Source organism: Orbicella faveolata, unplaced genomic scaffold (genome assembly GCF_042242905.1).
Source record: "Orbicella faveolata isolate gen_17 unplaced genomic scaffold, um_ofav_v1 contig_24, whole genome shotgun sequence".
In the NCBI taxonomy this organism is placed as follows: Eukaryota; Metazoa; Cnidaria; class Anthozoa; order Scleractinia; family Merulinidae; genus Orbicella; species Orbicella faveolata.
In genome coordinates, this window is record NW_028301552.1 from 6,760,358 (window position 1) to 6,776,849 (window position 16,492).

General features: G+C 39.6%; 3 protein-coding genes across 3 annotated transcripts; 1 reads left to right on the forward strand and 2 right to left on the reverse strand.

Moving 5' to 3' along the window:
• Positions 1 to 571: 571 nt before the first annotated feature.
• LOC110061100 (uncharacterized) lies at positions 572 to 3,312 on the forward strand. The gene has a single exon (XM_020767928.2). It carries the CDS (start codon positions 693 to 695, stop codon positions 2,055 to 2,057), a length of 1,365 nt encoding a protein of 454 aa, XP_020623587.2. The 5' UTR covers positions 572 to 692; the 3' UTR covers positions 2,058 to 3,312.
• A 105-nt stretch (positions 3,313 to 3,417) lies between these two features.
• LOC110061099 (multiple inositol polyphosphate phosphatase 1-like) lies at positions 3,418 to 5,367 on the reverse strand. Its single transcript, XM_020767927.2, has one exon. It carries the CDS (start codon positions 5,279 to 5,281, stop codon positions 3,836 to 3,838), a length of 1,446 nt encoding a protein of 481 aa, XP_020623586.2. The 5' UTR covers positions 5,282 to 5,367; the 3' UTR covers positions 3,418 to 3,835.
• Positions 5,368 to 10,261: 4,894 nt separating this feature from the next.
• On the reverse strand, positions 10,262 to 12,281 carry LOC110061110 (multiple inositol polyphosphate phosphatase 1-like). Its single transcript, XM_020767944.2, has one exon. The coding sequence runs from the start codon at positions 12,137 to 12,139 to the stop codon at positions 10,721 to 10,723; it is 1,419 nt and encodes a 472-aa protein (XP_020623603.1). The 5' UTR covers positions 12,140 to 12,281; the 3' UTR covers positions 10,262 to 10,720.
• Between the last annotated feature and the right edge of the window lie 4,211 nt (positions 12,282 to 16,492).

The window sequence follows — 16,492 nt, forward strand, 5'->3', positions numbered from 1 at the left end:
ATAACTGAGTTTTCTGCCTCGTGTAGGATGAGATCAAAGGAAAAGAGGGCGATTAGTCGCAGTGAATTGTTATGTAAGAGTGTTTTTTTTTTTTTTAAATTAAAAAAAGAACAACTAAAACACAAGTCGCGGAGAGAAATATATATCTATGGGTTATGACCAAGGCTAGGTTCCTCGGTCAAGATAGCTGGATACTGGCCAAGTTCTTCTTTGCATGTTTATGGATCAAGACCTAGGGCGTTGCTTGCCATCCATCCCTGAGGAGGGGCAGGTACGGGTACTCGCTTATATGGGCTGTTATGTCGTTGTCCCGTTAAGCTTTCTACGTAGTAATCAGCCTTGCTTCATAGCTTGCTAGAAGGCCTACTAAGATCGTATATTCAAATACTGAAAACTTGTGCATCCAAAATATATAGCATGCAATCTGCATGGCTAGAGTGTGTTGCTGTTACAGCAGTATTTCGCTATCGTTTCCTTTCTTTCCATTTGTCTTTCCTTTATTTATTTACTTTTCAATATTTTCCTGTAAACTGGGTACTAATGCACCAGGAGATCTGGGAACTAACAAAACACCAAGATGGATTCCTTGTGAAGACTGTGGACCTTGTAGGAAGCAAAACTGTGTCTTTTATCCTGATTGCGAAGGATCTATTCCCTGCAAGATATACAGAGGGTAAAGGTGTCATTTAAGAATGAGCGAAGACATGGGTTTGGACTCTTCAAAACCAAACGAAACAGAAATTCAGGGGCGAGAACTGTCTCTTTGCACATCAACTTATCGGTCATTTCATCTGGAAGGCGAGGAGATTCCTCCTCCGTTTACTGTTCTCAAGGAACTAAAACACTCGGGACCTTTAGGACTCGATCAGGTCATGAAGGTGACGGCATGTGCTTTTCCACCGAACGACGATACAAGCTTGTTAACGTTGACCACCTTTGCAGGTCTCCCTCTGCGACATTTTCGAGCAGGATTTGTTCAGTGTTGGGACTTTGAGAACAACGAAGAAAGTCACGATGACAGCCTGTTCACGTATTCACCACGTCCCGTGTGCTGTTTTTCTCCAAACGGCGAGATCGTATCATTTATTTTAAACACGGGGAACGGCCATATCATTCTGGCGGAGCGAACAGATGACTGCACCCTTGAGCCTTTTAAAATAGACTGTGACACTGGTGGGTATGGGGACAGAAGCCTTCTGTCGAGAGCTTTATGTTGTGTGTTTTCTCCTGATGGCCTAAAAGCCGTCACTGTGAGTAATGTTACTCTGGAATCTCACAGAGGTATTGAAACGAATGAAATTTGCTTGTGGCAAGTGAAATCCAAAACAAGGCTGAAGAGCTTTTGGAGGGTAAGCTGTGAAGTAGTTTTGCCTGGATTTGCTGGGCATCTGGTGAGCTGCGTGTTCTCGCCAGATAGCTCTCTTCTTGTATTCTCCAGTTCGCTGAGTCAGCTGTACGTTTTGAAGAGTGAGAATTTGGAGTTGCTCTCTGCCATAAGGACAGATGCTACAGCAGGTAATAGTTGCAGCTGTGCATTTGAACCAAGTTTTCCATGCCAGAAGCTTGCAGCCTGCTTTGAAGATGGTCTGTTTGAAATCTGGTATCTTCAAGGTGACGAAGTTAAGCGTGTAAAAGAAGCACAGCTTGTGACAGGTGCAACTTGTTTGACTGCATTCTCATACAGCCCAGATGGTTCTCTGCTGGCCTTTGGCACTTCACAAGGAAAAGTTATAATAATTGACACAGAATTCTTGCACACTCTCTATGAGATAAATGCAACTGTTACCGGTGAACAAGAGGCTCCTAATGAATCAAGTGCCACAGTTGCAGTCTGTTCTGTCGCTTTTACAAAGAGCTGTCAAGAACTAGCTGTTGGACAAAGTGATGGTTTTGTTCGGATCTTGCAGCTTCCTTTGAAGTTTGAACTGCGGCATATGTGCCGACTGGTGATCAACAGGTTGGTTCCACCGAACCAACTAGAGTGTCTTCCTTTGCCTAGGAACTTAAAGGCTTACTTATTGTACTCTTACGTTACTGTAAGTGAGATGGTCAGTTAGTGCTCTTAAAAGAAATGGGTCATGATATTTTACATAATTTAATGGATGTTTTCACTGGTTTTAACCGATGTTACACAATATCAATTTTTTTGTATTTTTCTCATAAATAAAAATAGGGAACAAGGTTGGTATGCACCTTGAAAATCCTTTTGAAAATGAAGGATAAAATTCCAGACCTTGAAAGTCCTTTGAGAAAATTTAATAATTAAACCTGCCATCACTTATCCCACATTTAAACTACAAAAGTTGCTAATACCCAACATTTTTCCATGTTTTGATTCAAGAAACTTTTCCCTGGAGAATTGGAAAAAAAATTTCCTCAGGGCCATGCCCCAAACCCAGCTAGTGGCTCACACCTTCAGTTCAGCGCTCTAAACTTTCCCTTCATGTGACTCACTCCATGAAAGATGCATGCTACATTAGGGTTAGGGTTCATTCATCACCCCAGTGTCCATATCCCTCTCATGGAAGATGTTTTGATTGGACTCCCCACTCCCATCCCAATCCCCATTTGCACCGGATTTCCAAGCTGGCTTCACATTTTCTTTTTAAATCAAGCCTCCTCCTTGCCCTTGGAATTCCCAATGGGTTGGTATGAATATTTCCTGGAACCAGGATACAGGATCTGGATAAAGGTCGTTTGATGTCCGGGAAAAGTTTGTGACATTTTGGTCCAAAAAGGGGCATGCGTCCTGCTATACTACACACTTTTGAAATCCTCTAAGAGAGACAGGGTGTGTTAATGTTCTGGATCAAGTGGTCCAGCAGGAGTCACTGTGTTGTCGTGTTCTTGGCTATGGCACCTTAGTCTTGTAATGCCTCTGAGTTTCCATCAAAAATTTGTCAGAACATTGTGGCCAAGATGAGAATGAATGGTTTACAATAAAATAAAATGAAATGAAACAAAACAAAACAAAACAAAACAAAACAAAACAAAACAAAACAAAACAAAACAAAACAAAACAAAACAAAACAAAACAAAACAAAACAAAACAAAACAAAACAAAACAAAACAAAACAAAACAAAACAAAACAAAACAAAACAAAACAAAACAAAACAAAACAAAACAAAACAAAACAAAACAAAACAAAAAGCAAAACAAAACAAAACAAAACAACACAACACAACATAAAATAAAATAAAAAATCAAATGAAATAAAAAATCAATCAAATCAAATAAAAAATCAAATCAAATCAAAAATAAAATAAAAAGTAAATAAAATGAAAGATAAAATAAAGGAGATACTTTGAAAAGTCTGGTGATCTTGGTTTACCTTTCAGAGGGAGATATGTAAAGTCTTTTCACGCAAGAGTGGCCAATTCACATTGGGTGAAGCATTACTCACAATGAAACCAATCTCGAATGAACTCCTTTTAATGTTATGCTGCATGTCTTAATTATATGACACGTTAAACCTAACCTACTGACCAAAGACAACAGAGAACTAATAGTAAACCACTTATGATTCTCTCTAATATTTAATCCATCTAAGTGAAAGCTATGTGTTTCTTTTTCTTTTTTTTTTCTGCCTTCTACCCTTAAAAGTTTTGATCGGTGCAATTATTGTAAGACTCTTCTACATTAAATAAGCTAGTTTCCAGATCTTGCTCTTCCGGATCTAAGGGAAAAAAGTGGGTCAACTGCGTATAAAATGTCGGTGGATTGGATTTGTTTGGATCATGCTCTATAAAGCAGAAGATCATTTCAATAGTGTATTATAACACTATTGATTGTGTATTGGTCATTAACAACCAATGAAACTAACTTGCGTCTTCCTTAGATTTTAAAAAAAAAGGCGGCAAAACTTAATAACAATAAAAAAATTGAGCCTAGCCGCGGACTAGTAATTTGGGCCAAGGCTGTTGTTGGACTGCCTGTAGGAGGAACGAGAGGCAAGGAGCACATCTCATCAAAATCACAGCTATCCACAGTCTCCTTAAAATAAGACAGAAACTCGTCGAGGCTGCAGGTCATCTTTCCATCGCAACATGGCAGAGCCACGGGTTCCTCATTCACCAACACCTGTAACTTTACCGCCGTTTCTGTGGAGTTGCACGCGTACAAGACAACAGCGACGTTGGCGGACATGGGAACCAGGTTTGACGTGAAGTTTCGCTTGTCATTCTGCTGATAGTTGTCGGCCCGCAAGCGTGTGGTATCTTGAAAGAGTCCAAGCATTGTTAACAAGGAAATTACCGTTCCTGACGAAGTAAACCGAAATACACCGTGGAATTCAGTCTCCTTCGTGGAGAAATCTCGCAGATTTTGGATGATATCGGAGAGAAGAGGGCAGATTATCTCATAGCTGAGTTTGTTCCCATAGGAATGCTCGTAATAGTTTTGCAAATCGCCTTGATATTTCAGTACCTTAATATCCTCTTCTTCGAGCAGGGAACACCAGCTGGTGTCCCTACGATTCATGAAACCAAACGCACAAAGCCTGAAAATCTTTTCGACAAAGTCAAAAGTCAGTGAAAGCTTTCCGGTTATCTGAAGTCGCTCCTCAAGTCGCTTTGTTAGGTTCTTTATTTCCGGGCCTTCATTGAACTTCTCTACCTCTCCCAGGCCTTGGTGTACAACATCAGTTGTGTACCGGGGACAGGCATCGTAAGGCAGCAGCAATTTATCGTTATCCTTGTCACCGGAAAATGTTATAGCAACTGGTTGGAAGTTTGATGAGGATACGTTTCCTTTATCTTCAAAGAGTCCGTACGCGAATGACATGGCACTTCGGGCGGTACGAGGCCTGTCTGAGGAAACGAACTTGTAATACTTGTTCCAGTATTTCTTGTCGAAGACGTCATGAAAACGCGATAGAAATCTCTTAGCGATGCCATATTGTTCTTTCTCTCCAGCAGACGATAACTCCTTTGGCTCAGCGTCTTCCCATTCAGGTGGTTTGTTGAACGATATGTTCACGTTTTTGTAGCGGAAAACGGGTGAAGAATGGATTTTCTTCAGTTTGGTCAGAAGATCACTGGAGTCTCTTATGTCGCCTTTGCTTGGATATCGAGATCCGTGTCGTAACACCATATTGAGGTGAACTGGCCGACATCCTCCAGGGAATTTCCGGGTGGAAGCCGTGGCATTGTCGTAGTGGTACGCTGTTTTTGTTCCAAAGCGATAGTATTTCGATTGCTCACTAGCTTCTTGAACGCGGAAAAGCAGCGGGAGTGTAAACAAGATGCAAACGATTACTTTGTATGTTAGGTTTTCTGCCATGATGTTGCACTGACTTCAGTAATTAATGGCCAGTTCAGTGAGCTAAAACTAGTTGCAAGTAAAGCCGAGATTCCTATTTATTGCTGTCTAGATAAGCAAGTCAATCAAAGTCAATTGTGTAAGTGAAGTAAAGCATCTCAGGAATCTCAATCTATTGTGAGTTTGATCTAAAACGATACCGCTTGTGCTGAAACAGGTGCGCAACCATATATGGCTATACGAAACTCATGTTAACCATGATCAGTAATTAGATCTATCCAATTTTGACCACAATGAAGTTACCTGCTATCTATGGTTTTCCAGAGTTCATGATCGCTGAATCCTTTAAAATGCCTCTTTCTGTCTAGATTATTTTAAAAACTAATAGCTTTTCACAAGAAGTTTTGAACACTTTGAGCACTAGATGTGTTCATTCAAGTGTCTCTTGCAATCTTGATTAGAGTTGTCAATCAACGATTGTAAAACTCGTGAAAAAATACTAGGTAAAAATATTTTCGAGCGAAATACCGGGATACGGTGGAAGATTTTAATTTGATAAATGTTGTCTGCAGGAAAAGTGTTTCTGGTATTAGAGCGGAAAGTTTTAACTTTAACAGTAGCAACAAGTAGATGAACTATTTAGTAGGTAGGGTTTACTCAATTCAAGGTTTGCATGATTTTCAATGAACAATTTAGTCTTGTAAAAACCTAGTGATCGAAAAATTAGGTAAGGTTTACTCAATTCAAGGTTTGAATTCATAATTCTTGAGGAAATATTTTCAAGTAAAATACTTCACGAATTTGGATAATGTGCTATCACCTTTGACATTTTAAATCTGAGCATATAATGAACGAAAGACAAAAGGTGAGCAATATCAATTGTAAGGTGTTTGTCTTAAATCTATAAATATCAGCATCAACTAAATTATGCTTTTCACTATAAGTACTTTACATTCCGTGATTATTCGGTCGAGTTGTTTGATTCACTATTCTTTCGTGTACATGTTTCAACGTGTACAGCGAACTCCGAAGTTTTTTTTACTGTGGCTGCGATAAAATAAAATTCCAACTGGAAGCCTTGGGTATACATCTCTCATGATGAATTTAAAGAAATTAAAACGCCAAAACTTTTAAGTTTCAAAGACATGTTTCGACAGAACGTACTGTCATCTTCAGTTGCTTGGTGTGCAAAAAAGCGTTGGAAGTAGAATTTATAACAAGAAGAATCATGTTAATTGTGACAACAAAATGACGCAAAGGGTGAAAGTGTGAGAATTATAAGGATCATTTTAGATCTACATGGTTTAATTTGTAATTTCTTGTCAAAGCTAGCTTTTTTCTTATTATAAATTCTACTAACGCTTTGTACATCAATCAACTGAAGATGTCGAAATTTGTCTCTGAAACTTAAAAGTTTATCATTCTCTTTAAATTCTTGACTTGCCTGCTATTATCAAGACCCTTTGGAAACATCTCAAATCATACGTTAACGATGTGCAAAGCGACAAAATCAAAAGGAAAGTGCTTATGATCGAGAGAAGTTATAAGCTCTGTGATATGTAATGGTAGTAGGACTGAGTGGAGTCCAATGAATGAGTTGCCAGTAATCGGATACCCGTGTTTGCGCGAAGAACTCTGGGATCGTCAGGGGGCAAACATTGCTAGTCGCTAGAAGGAAATGTATGGCGAAAAGTTGTTTCGAGGTACAAGAAAACGATTTTTGAGAGAGATCATCGCTTTTTCGCCGTCGTTTTTATCGCGAAATGATTTGGGCAATGTTGATATGTGGAATATGTAAGTTTTTGTTTGAATAACCGTGAAATATGTGACAAAATCTACCGGTAAACTCTGTTGCTTGCGTGAGGTTTATTGTGAAATTTACATCGCGGTATGGTCTGAAAATATACAAAATTAATTAGGTATAAATCGAGAGGAAATAACCCAGTAAAGCCTTTTAAGTTGTGTACAGGCTACTTTTGGCTTATTTGAAAGCTCAGTCATACAAATAATACTGGAAATAAGCCCGGTGGCGATCATTGTACTGTCTGGGGTTGATTTAATGACAAATGAGTCCGCGCGACTCATGCTGTGTGGCTACTGTGTTGCTCAAAGCCTTTGTTTCGCTTTTACAAGCACGTATTTCAGTGATTTTCCTTTTCTATAACAGATCAAGGGTGGCTCCTTGAATATATCTCTGAGCATTTGTATTTAAAAGTTCCATTTGTGCGTGATTATGCTTTCCAAAGTTTGGTATTGACGATTGAGTAAAATTGCCCGACACAAAGGGTAGTAGTTCCTTTTCTGCAATTTTCGATTTCTGTTTTAGAGCTTCTTTTCTGTCTTTATATATAACTTCCATTTGCTCCGGGTAGCCTCTCGAGATCAGGCGTGTATTGAAATTTTCAATATTCTCTTTAATGTATTTCACAATAAACCTCACGCAAGCAAAAGGTAGTTCATCGATAAATTTTATCACTTATTTCATGGTTATTCAAACAAAAACTTACATTTTCCATGTACCAACATTGCCAAAATCCATTTGCGATAAAACAATGGCGGAAAAGCGTTGATATCTCCCCAAAATCATGTTTTTGGGCGTCGAAACAACTTTTCGCCATACATTTCCTTCTAGCGACTTGCAATGTTTGCCCCCTGACGATCCCAGAGTTCTTTGCGCAAACACGGGTATCCGATTACTGGCAACTCATTCATTCGGTCGGTTATCATAAGAGTGATAACAAAATCGGACGACCGCGCAGCGGGAGTTCGATTTGTTTATCACGAGTATGATTACAGTCCGAATTGGACGACACGAAGTCTTATCACCAATTAATCATAAAAATTACAATTTCCGAGAAAAGAAGAATAGCAAGTTATGAAAGAAAGGGAAAATTTGCATTAAAATACCTACAAAGGAGATGTAAACATTCTAAGGCCACCGCGCCTCCTACCGGTAATTAGGCGCCAACAACACAAAAGCGCACGTAACTACAACTTTGAATGTGATCGGTTGATTTGAACTACAATTTTGACTGTGATTGGCTTATTGAACTGTCCGATAACAAACTGTCAAATAACAAACTGTCCGATAACAACTTGGCAAGTGAATTAGTGGAAAATAGGAGTTTTTTAAACCAATCACAATCGATGAAATTGCAATTTTTATGATTAATTCAGAAATGCTGATAAGATAAAACATTTTTGGTCTCTCGTTTGAGGGGCGTAGAGTCATTTCCTAATTGAGATAACGAGCCCACCCCGGTCGGCGATTCATTACAGTACCCCTGGGGTTATTTTCAGATAGATAACCAAGACTCGACCCATGGGAACTAATTAGCTTGCACGTCATGCTCCCCGTTGTTACGGTTCCATGTAAAACAACATGAACGTACGCTTGGTTTGTTGTCGCGATTGTTATAAGGGTTCCAAGAGTTCAGTGACAAATGACAAGCACTTATCTTTAAAATACTAGCAGAGTGGCCTTGAACTTCTAAAGTACCAAAGTAACCAGGCCACTGCATGGAAATGTATACAATAAGTAAGACATTTAATAAATATGATAACACGGGCAGAGCTTGCACAATCTGGCTCCCGAGCCAGAGGCTCAAAATAATAATACACTCAGAAAATCTAAGGAGTTGAGAGTAAGTTGAATAACAAATAATAGCAAGACTGTAATACAAATATAGTTTTTTTTTAATAAAGTTATTTTATTATGTTTGTTTATACTTTACAACACTTCTGCTGTTACTTTACACTAAAACAGTACAATAAAAGCTACATACACTACTTAAAATACAACAGAGCTATTAACACTTCTTACAGTACAAGACAGCTTCTTCACCCTACAATACCATACAAATATAGTTAAACTTGGGTAATATGTGGTAACGACTACTTAACAATTAGATTATGAGCTCGAAATTTCTATCACTTGATAGCTGAAATCGAGAGCGAATAATCTAATTGTTTTAGCATAAATCTACTACTCGGTAAAAACTTTAATCTAAATCCTCCTCACAGACACTTCAAAAACCCAAAGAAGTGGCCGTCATTTTGTTAACAAGCGCACACTGCTAAGCTACTCACTATCTGCAACAGAAAATAGATAATGAGTAGCGTAGCCAATCAGAGAACAGCATTCGCGATTGAACGCTGGCATATTTATTCTAAATATCCTGCGCGTGAGCGATATGCAAACCACTGGTAAAAACGAGGAAGGACTGAGAGAAAGGAATAACCCGTACTTCATGAGAAAGAGCTGCGATGCCCATGGTGGTTTCGAATTTCAAATGAGCCCCACTGCATCTCACGTCCAAGGAAAATGAGGAATACTGGAAACAGTAGCCCTAGTCTCCTTGTGTCAGACACCCTGGGAAATATACGAGCCTGTTAAATTTGGAAGTACACTCAAAGAGGCGTTCAAAATCTTGCACAGCGCTACGCGATCAGAGTTTACCAAGCTGTAAAAAGTGTCTCACCGTGAAAAAACTACGAATAGGACAGATGTTTACCGTGTTACTTAAGCACACTTTCAGGTTTCTGTTCATATGCTTACTCTGCTAAACTAACCGGCCGGACCAACACTCAGGGTCTTTAAATAATTGAGGAGAAAGTGCTGCCTTTGTAATGACATCTGCAAATGGTTAGACCTTCTCGTCTTCTCGGACCAGGACAATAAACCGTAGGCCCCGTCTCACAACCCTTCATAATTAATTGTGTGGGACGTAAAAGAAGCCACACACTGATCGAAAAGAGTAGCGGACGTAGTTCCCGGTGTGGTGGTCTATCTCTGAGCTGATGGTTAAATGCTCGGAAATATTAGCTGCATAACCTACTCTGAAATCCGAGGGTAAATAAAGTAATGTATGCATGTATGTATGTAGTTTGATAGGCAGTCGAACTTCTCCACAACGGCCACCTTGGCCTTAGGGACAGAGGAAAGTGGCCGTTGTAGAGAGGTGGCCATTATGGGGAGATAGGGGTGTAATATGACACCTGTTTTAAAAGGGGAAAACATTTTTTATTGTGTAGAAAAATGTTTATTGTAACATATAAATAGGTAACACTATCAAAATATATCAATAAAACAGAAACCAAACAGAAACAGAGACCAATTACGTGCGGTACGGATAAGGTTAACTATAAAAGAACGGGGTTGTATACGCCGTCCGTTGCCGTTTTGGAGAGGTGGCTGTTGTAAAGAGATTAAAATAAAATTGAATGTATGGACCGTCCTCTGGAACAACATAAAAAATTGGCCGTTGTAGAGAGGTGGCGGTTAAAAAGAGATTCGACTGTATTTCCATTTACAGATTTGTTATCCTGTCTATATGTCCTGTCCGTGAATCTTGGATGAGTTAATAGGTATATATAAAAAAAAAAATACAAAATATTTCTCACTCGTATGGCAAAATCCTCGCGTTGATTTTATGGGCTCCCGGCTACCGTCATGAAATCTTAAAAAATCAGCGCTAAAATAAGTGACAATGACATAAAAACATGAAGAGGACTCGAGGTCGAGGCCGAGGCCCTGGGATTACCGGTAGGAGGCAAGGAGCACATCGCGTCAAAATCACAGCCATCCACAGTCTTCTTAAAACAGGTCAGAAACTCGTCAAGACCGCAGTTTGTGTTTCCATGACAACACGACAGAGCAACGGGTTTCTCATTCACCAACACCTGTAGCTTGTGCTCTAATTTTCCCGCCTTTTCTGTTGAGTTGCACGCGGAAAGAACAAAAGCGATGTTGGCGGACATTGGCACCATGTTAGAAATCATGAATTGTCGCTTACTCTGCTGGATGTAATTGTCAGCCCGTAATGGAACAGGATCTCTGAAGAGCCCTAGTATTGTCAACAGAGAAACTAACGTGCCGGAAGAAGTGAAACGAAATACGCCACGAAATGCACTCTTTCCCATGGAGAAATCACGCAAATGTTGGGTGATATCTGAGAGAAGAGTGCATTCTATCTTGTGGTTGAGACTGTTACCATAGGAATGCTCGTAATAGTTTTCCAAGTCGTCTTGATATTCCAATACCTTAATGTCGCCTTCGTTTAGCAGAGAACACCAGCTGCTGTCCCTGCGATTCATTACACCAAATGCACAAAGCCTAAAAATCTTTTCCACAAGGTCAAATGTCAGTGACAGCTTTCCGGTTATCTGAAGTCGTTTCTCTAGTTGCTTTGTTAGGTTCTTTATCTCCGGGCCTTGGACGAACCTCTCTACCTCTGCAACACCATGTTCTTCAACATCAATCTCATATCGGGGACACCATTTGTAAGAAGACAACAATCTATCATTTTCACGGCCGGAAAATGTAATAGCAACAGGTTGAAATTTTGATGGGGTCACGGGTCCTCGAGCTTCAAAGAGTCCGTACGCGAACGACATGGCACTTTGTGCGGTGCGAAGCTTGTCCGCTGACTCAAATTTGTAGTATTTGTTCCAGTACTCCTTCACAAACACTTCAGGAAAACGAGATCGAAATCTCTTGGCTATGTTATATTGTTCGTTCTCTCCAACAGATGATAATTCGCTTGGCTCAGCGTCATTCCACTCGCGTGGTTTGTTCCACGGTAGTGTCAGGTTCTTGAAACGAAATGGCGAGCTTACGGTGTAGATTTCGTTCAGTTTGTTCAGAAGATCGTCCATTTCTTCTCTGTCGCCATCGCTTGGATACCGTGATCCGTGGCGTATTACCATGTTGAGATGAACTGGTTGACAATGTTCGGGGTATTTTAGCGAGGAAACTGAAGTGTTGTCGAAGTGGTAAGCTGTTTTTGTTCCGAAGCGATAGACGTTCGATTGCTTGGATTCTTGTAGATAAAAACCAACGAGTACAGCATTCGCTAACAAAAGGAATCTCCCGGCCATTTTTGTAATACCTCTGTCGCCAATGTTTTCTTGTTGCTCCTGTCTACTTAAATTTGCGTGTACACTTATATCGCACGAAGGGCTAATTGTGTTGAAATGTAGATTTACGTCATTTTCTGAGAGCACTGAAGCTTAGCACAAATGTCACGCTCAGTAGCTCCTGTTACAAATATGTCACTCTGCGGTAACCACCCCACAAGCGCCCAGTCTCCTCTCTGCGTTGGAACAGGAGCCCATCACTAGTGATAGGTTTCTGGTTGGGATCAAAGTAAGGGACGGACAGGTTTTTTTGGATGCAGGGGGCTGGGGGAAGGGGGGAGGGGTAGACGATGTTTAAAAAATTTTCCTGCGTGCATATAACAAGCATGCAGAAACTGCTACAAAAACAAAACCAAAAACAAAAGAAACAACAACAACAAAAACGTGGAAAGGGAACCATGGGAAAAAAAATCGAGCAAGTGCTTTCTACTATCCAGGTCCTGTTTTTGATGTGAACAATTAATCTTGCACAAGCTGCTGCCCACCAAAAAAAAGGGGGAAAAAATTTCATACCTCAGAAAATTGCCCATCCTCTCCCCCACCCCCTCCTTCTCCCCCCCCCAAAAAAAATTTTCCGTCCTTAAAGCGTCGTGCGTCTCGGCGTCTGTTGGAAACCCTCTCAGTTCCCTCTCAGTAAAACCAAAGCCGCATACAGCAATGACCGTGGGCAGATCACAAGTCGCACAAGGTACAGGGCGTAACTCGTCCGAGAAAAGACTACCTATGAGTCTGGCAACGATACTACGCTGGCTGCTATTTTGTCGGCTCAAGATCACGTGACAAAATCGCTAAAGTTTGAGGAAGTCTGAACGTCTTACAGTGCCCTTAATCACAGAACAGCGAGCGTGGAGTCCAGCGAGTTCTTTTTTTTTCAATAACCAGTCGTCGCGAGGACATTGAGGGCAATTTCACTGAGAATTACGAAGAGAAACAGGCTAACCACAAGCAAAACTACCAGGTATACGTAATGTTCTTTTTACAGTTTAAATTATTTTTATTGTGCATGTGAATCAGAATGTAACGTTGTTTAGTTTGCGCATGAAATTCATCGATATGAATTAATTACCCCCATGTTATCAATCCGCTAGTGTGTTAAATAACAGCACATTATTGTGAACACAATCGAATATTAAAAAAAATAGATGAACGCAGCCTTACAAAACTGATTTGAAATTTGGAAAAAAAATTAATATAAGTCAGTTTTACATATGGTTGCAATATTATTGTTTCAGAATTGCTTGTTGCTCGTCTCGTGAAAAAATGTGCACGTGAGCCTCATTAGCTGAGTTCTAGAATTTTTCTCAGTTTACGAACAATAATAATAATAATCTACCACGGAAGCCTTTGACCTCACAACAAATGCCAAGCGTTTTTTAATTTAAACCTCTAGCTTAAAAATTAGAGGCATTGAAAATTGAAAACAGGAAAGGTGTTGAGTAATTTTGGTCAATGTTTATGGCGTCATTTGAAACTGATCCAACGAAACGACTTCAGCTCAGAAAGAAATCAAATCAAATCATTGCAGTTTTGTTTTGATCAATAATAACGTATCGTGATTTTAGCCAACTTTACCACGCGGTTGTCCTAAATATGTTCTGAGGAAGCTAATCAAGGATGGGTACGCCTTTGTGTTAAATTTTTTTGTTTTGAGTTTCCCTCTATTATACTGAAATAAGTTGTTTTTCGTGTTTGCCTCGGAGGCACACGAACAGATGAACTTTTCTGAAGGACGTGACTCCATGCCCTGTTCGCCCCTCGGGCTAACACGAATTGAAGTGTCTTGAATTGAAAAAGGTCAAATGTAAAATTAATGACTTAATAGGATTTAAAAACGATCTTCTATACAATGTTTAATGACAAGCAGAAAAAGAAAAATGATTTATTTTTTTTAATTTTAAGGAATCCCTTCGGGTGGAGTGGCCGAGACGTGATCAGAATTCGCGATTTATTTTTATGTTTTTTAATGCTGCCTGCTATGAAGGCTGTTTGCAAGTAAAATAGATTGTAAGCAGAATCTGTACAACTTTGTGTTAGTACTTCCTCGCGCGGTACTTCAAGGCCAGCTTAAATAGCTCCTGCTAACGCTTTGAAAGAACATGTAAGGAGAGAGGGAAAATATTTCCCCCGCCTCAGTTTCCCCCGACTTCGACTTCCCCGACTTCCCCCGACTCCAACAACTTCTCTCATGTTCAGGTACACTCCTCGGCTCACTTTTTGGTCGCCCCAGTTTTCCTCGATTAGGTGATCTTACCGTGTGGCATTAAATTTTGCCGGAGTTTATTTTTGCGATTCGAATTTTTTTGTTTTGTATTTTGTCGTTTTTTGTTTTTTGATTAAGCTGGGTTAATGCAATCCCAACCAGGAAAATAATGTCAATTTCTGTATCCTCGACATGTAGCCAAATGTACTTATTCAATGCATCAATAACAAATTCCTTGAGAACCTATTTTTGAGAAAACTCAGTATAGTGCATGTTTTCCGTTAATTTTACAAAAAGTAAAGAAGTAGGAATAAAGTGCGCGTAATTGAAAGCTCATCTTTTGAATAATTTTTTCCAGGGAACGTTTTATTCAGTTTTGTTATGATCAATCCTGTTAACGGCTTCTCGATACTTTTAATCCTATACACATTTCGCGATAATAAAGGTTTTCGTAATTTGCACTGGACGGCTGTCAATTTTTATTCAGTTTTTATTTTTTGCGTTCGACGAAGTGGAACGCAAACTTAATTTTGGCCTGTGCCTTTCCAGAGTTGGTTTACCTGTGCACAGTTATAGGCCGAAAAAACCATATTCCTGTAAGGACACCAAAATGGCCACCCCGCTTGATTTTTGCAGGGCATGTCACGGCCAGTAAACTGCTACCGTTTAATGCTAAGACATGTGATAAGACATGTGGCGAACATGTGAGTATGTGAGCAGGCCATGTGAGCTCGTCTTTCCGATGGATCTTTCTTTGACTTCTTTCCATTCAGTCGCCGCACGCTTCGCTATTATGTGCTCTCAGCGTTAGATTTTGGTAAATTTTTAACGTTTCGACGATGGCATTCATCGAAATTTGAGGGAATTGTCCTTGTTTATTTACGTGACTTGGTTTTGGGATGATAACCGTGGGAACAGCTACATTTTGACTGCATTTGTTGATTAGTTCCAGTCACGACAGATAGCTCAGTCTTTATCCGGTCAAAATTTTATTGTTTGGAATCGGTGGAGAAGTACTCTGAAGGCAAGATCCATAAGACTACTTTATTCATCAGGGGAAATACTCGAATTAGTCGCACGGAGTTTGTTTACGATAAACGAGCACGCGAAACGAGCACGCGATTGCAAATGCTAGCTTAGAATAATTTACGTAATTTAAATATTTTTTGAAACTTGAGAGTCTACAGAAACTGGCGGCGTCACGCAACGTATCGACAAATCGTGACCTCTTCACTAGCATACACTTTTACACTATGCATAGATGTATCTGACTGTAAAACCTCGGTTGCTGCTGAAAAAACTTGCTTTTAGCAATAGACAAAGGTTGAAAGTCAGCTAGTGAAATCATTTATTTACGGTATATAAATATTAAAGTGAGAGCGAACGCACTCTCATAATCTCTGATTACTACTAGTTTTATTATTATTATTTTTTAACTGCTTATCTTACGATCTACTCCTCACGATCCACAAATATACAAATATGCATCTTTGATAAATTATCTATCTTGGAAACCAGACTGCGCAGGCTTATAAGCAATTACAAGGAGATAACTTTCTTATCCAGAGAAAATAATTCAACGAGCCGATTGGAATCTAGTTTAGTTCATTAAAAAAATACATCGCCAGAATGTCCAATCGTGAACTGACGAATTTTTACTCAGTTATCGTTGCTGTAATTTCATTGTACACCGATAATAACAACGCTTCATATCTCATCAATTTGCAGTGGGCTGGCGGGAAAGCCGTTAATTCAACCTTATGACGTGAGCAGGCGTGTTAATTTAATACTATTTTTTAGCAACAAACGAATTTAACGATTAAGTTTCCCGAGATTAAGCGACTCCTTTGAGTTAAAAAACTGATTCTAGACATAGTCTTTTGTTTTAGGTAATCTCAGCTGACAGTGCGAACACGTTTAAGAAACGCTTTCTAAATTTAGGAGCATTTCAGTAGACTGAGTCACTGGCCTACACTAGATTTAACTAGCTACTAAAGTTGCAAAAATCGAGTGGTTCCAGAGATGAAGTATAGCATTTTATGAATAGGATTCATGGAATACTACAGACGAAAATCAATTAATTCAAGACCCTGAAACGCGCATAAACATCTTCT

Bases quoted from the DNA above. Each gene is read 5' to 3' on its own strand.
- LOC110061100 (XM_020767928.2), top strand. From the start codon at position 693: ATGAGCGAAGACATGGGTTTGGACTCTTCAAAACCAAACGAAACAGAA.
- LOC110061099 (XM_020767927.2), bottom strand. From the start codon at position 5,281: ATGGCAGAAAACCTAACATACAAAGTAATCGTTTGCATCTTGTTTACA.
- LOC110061110 (XM_020767944.2), bottom strand. From the start codon at position 12,139: ATGGCCGGGAGATTCCTTTTGTTAGCGAATGCTGTACTCGTTGGTTTT.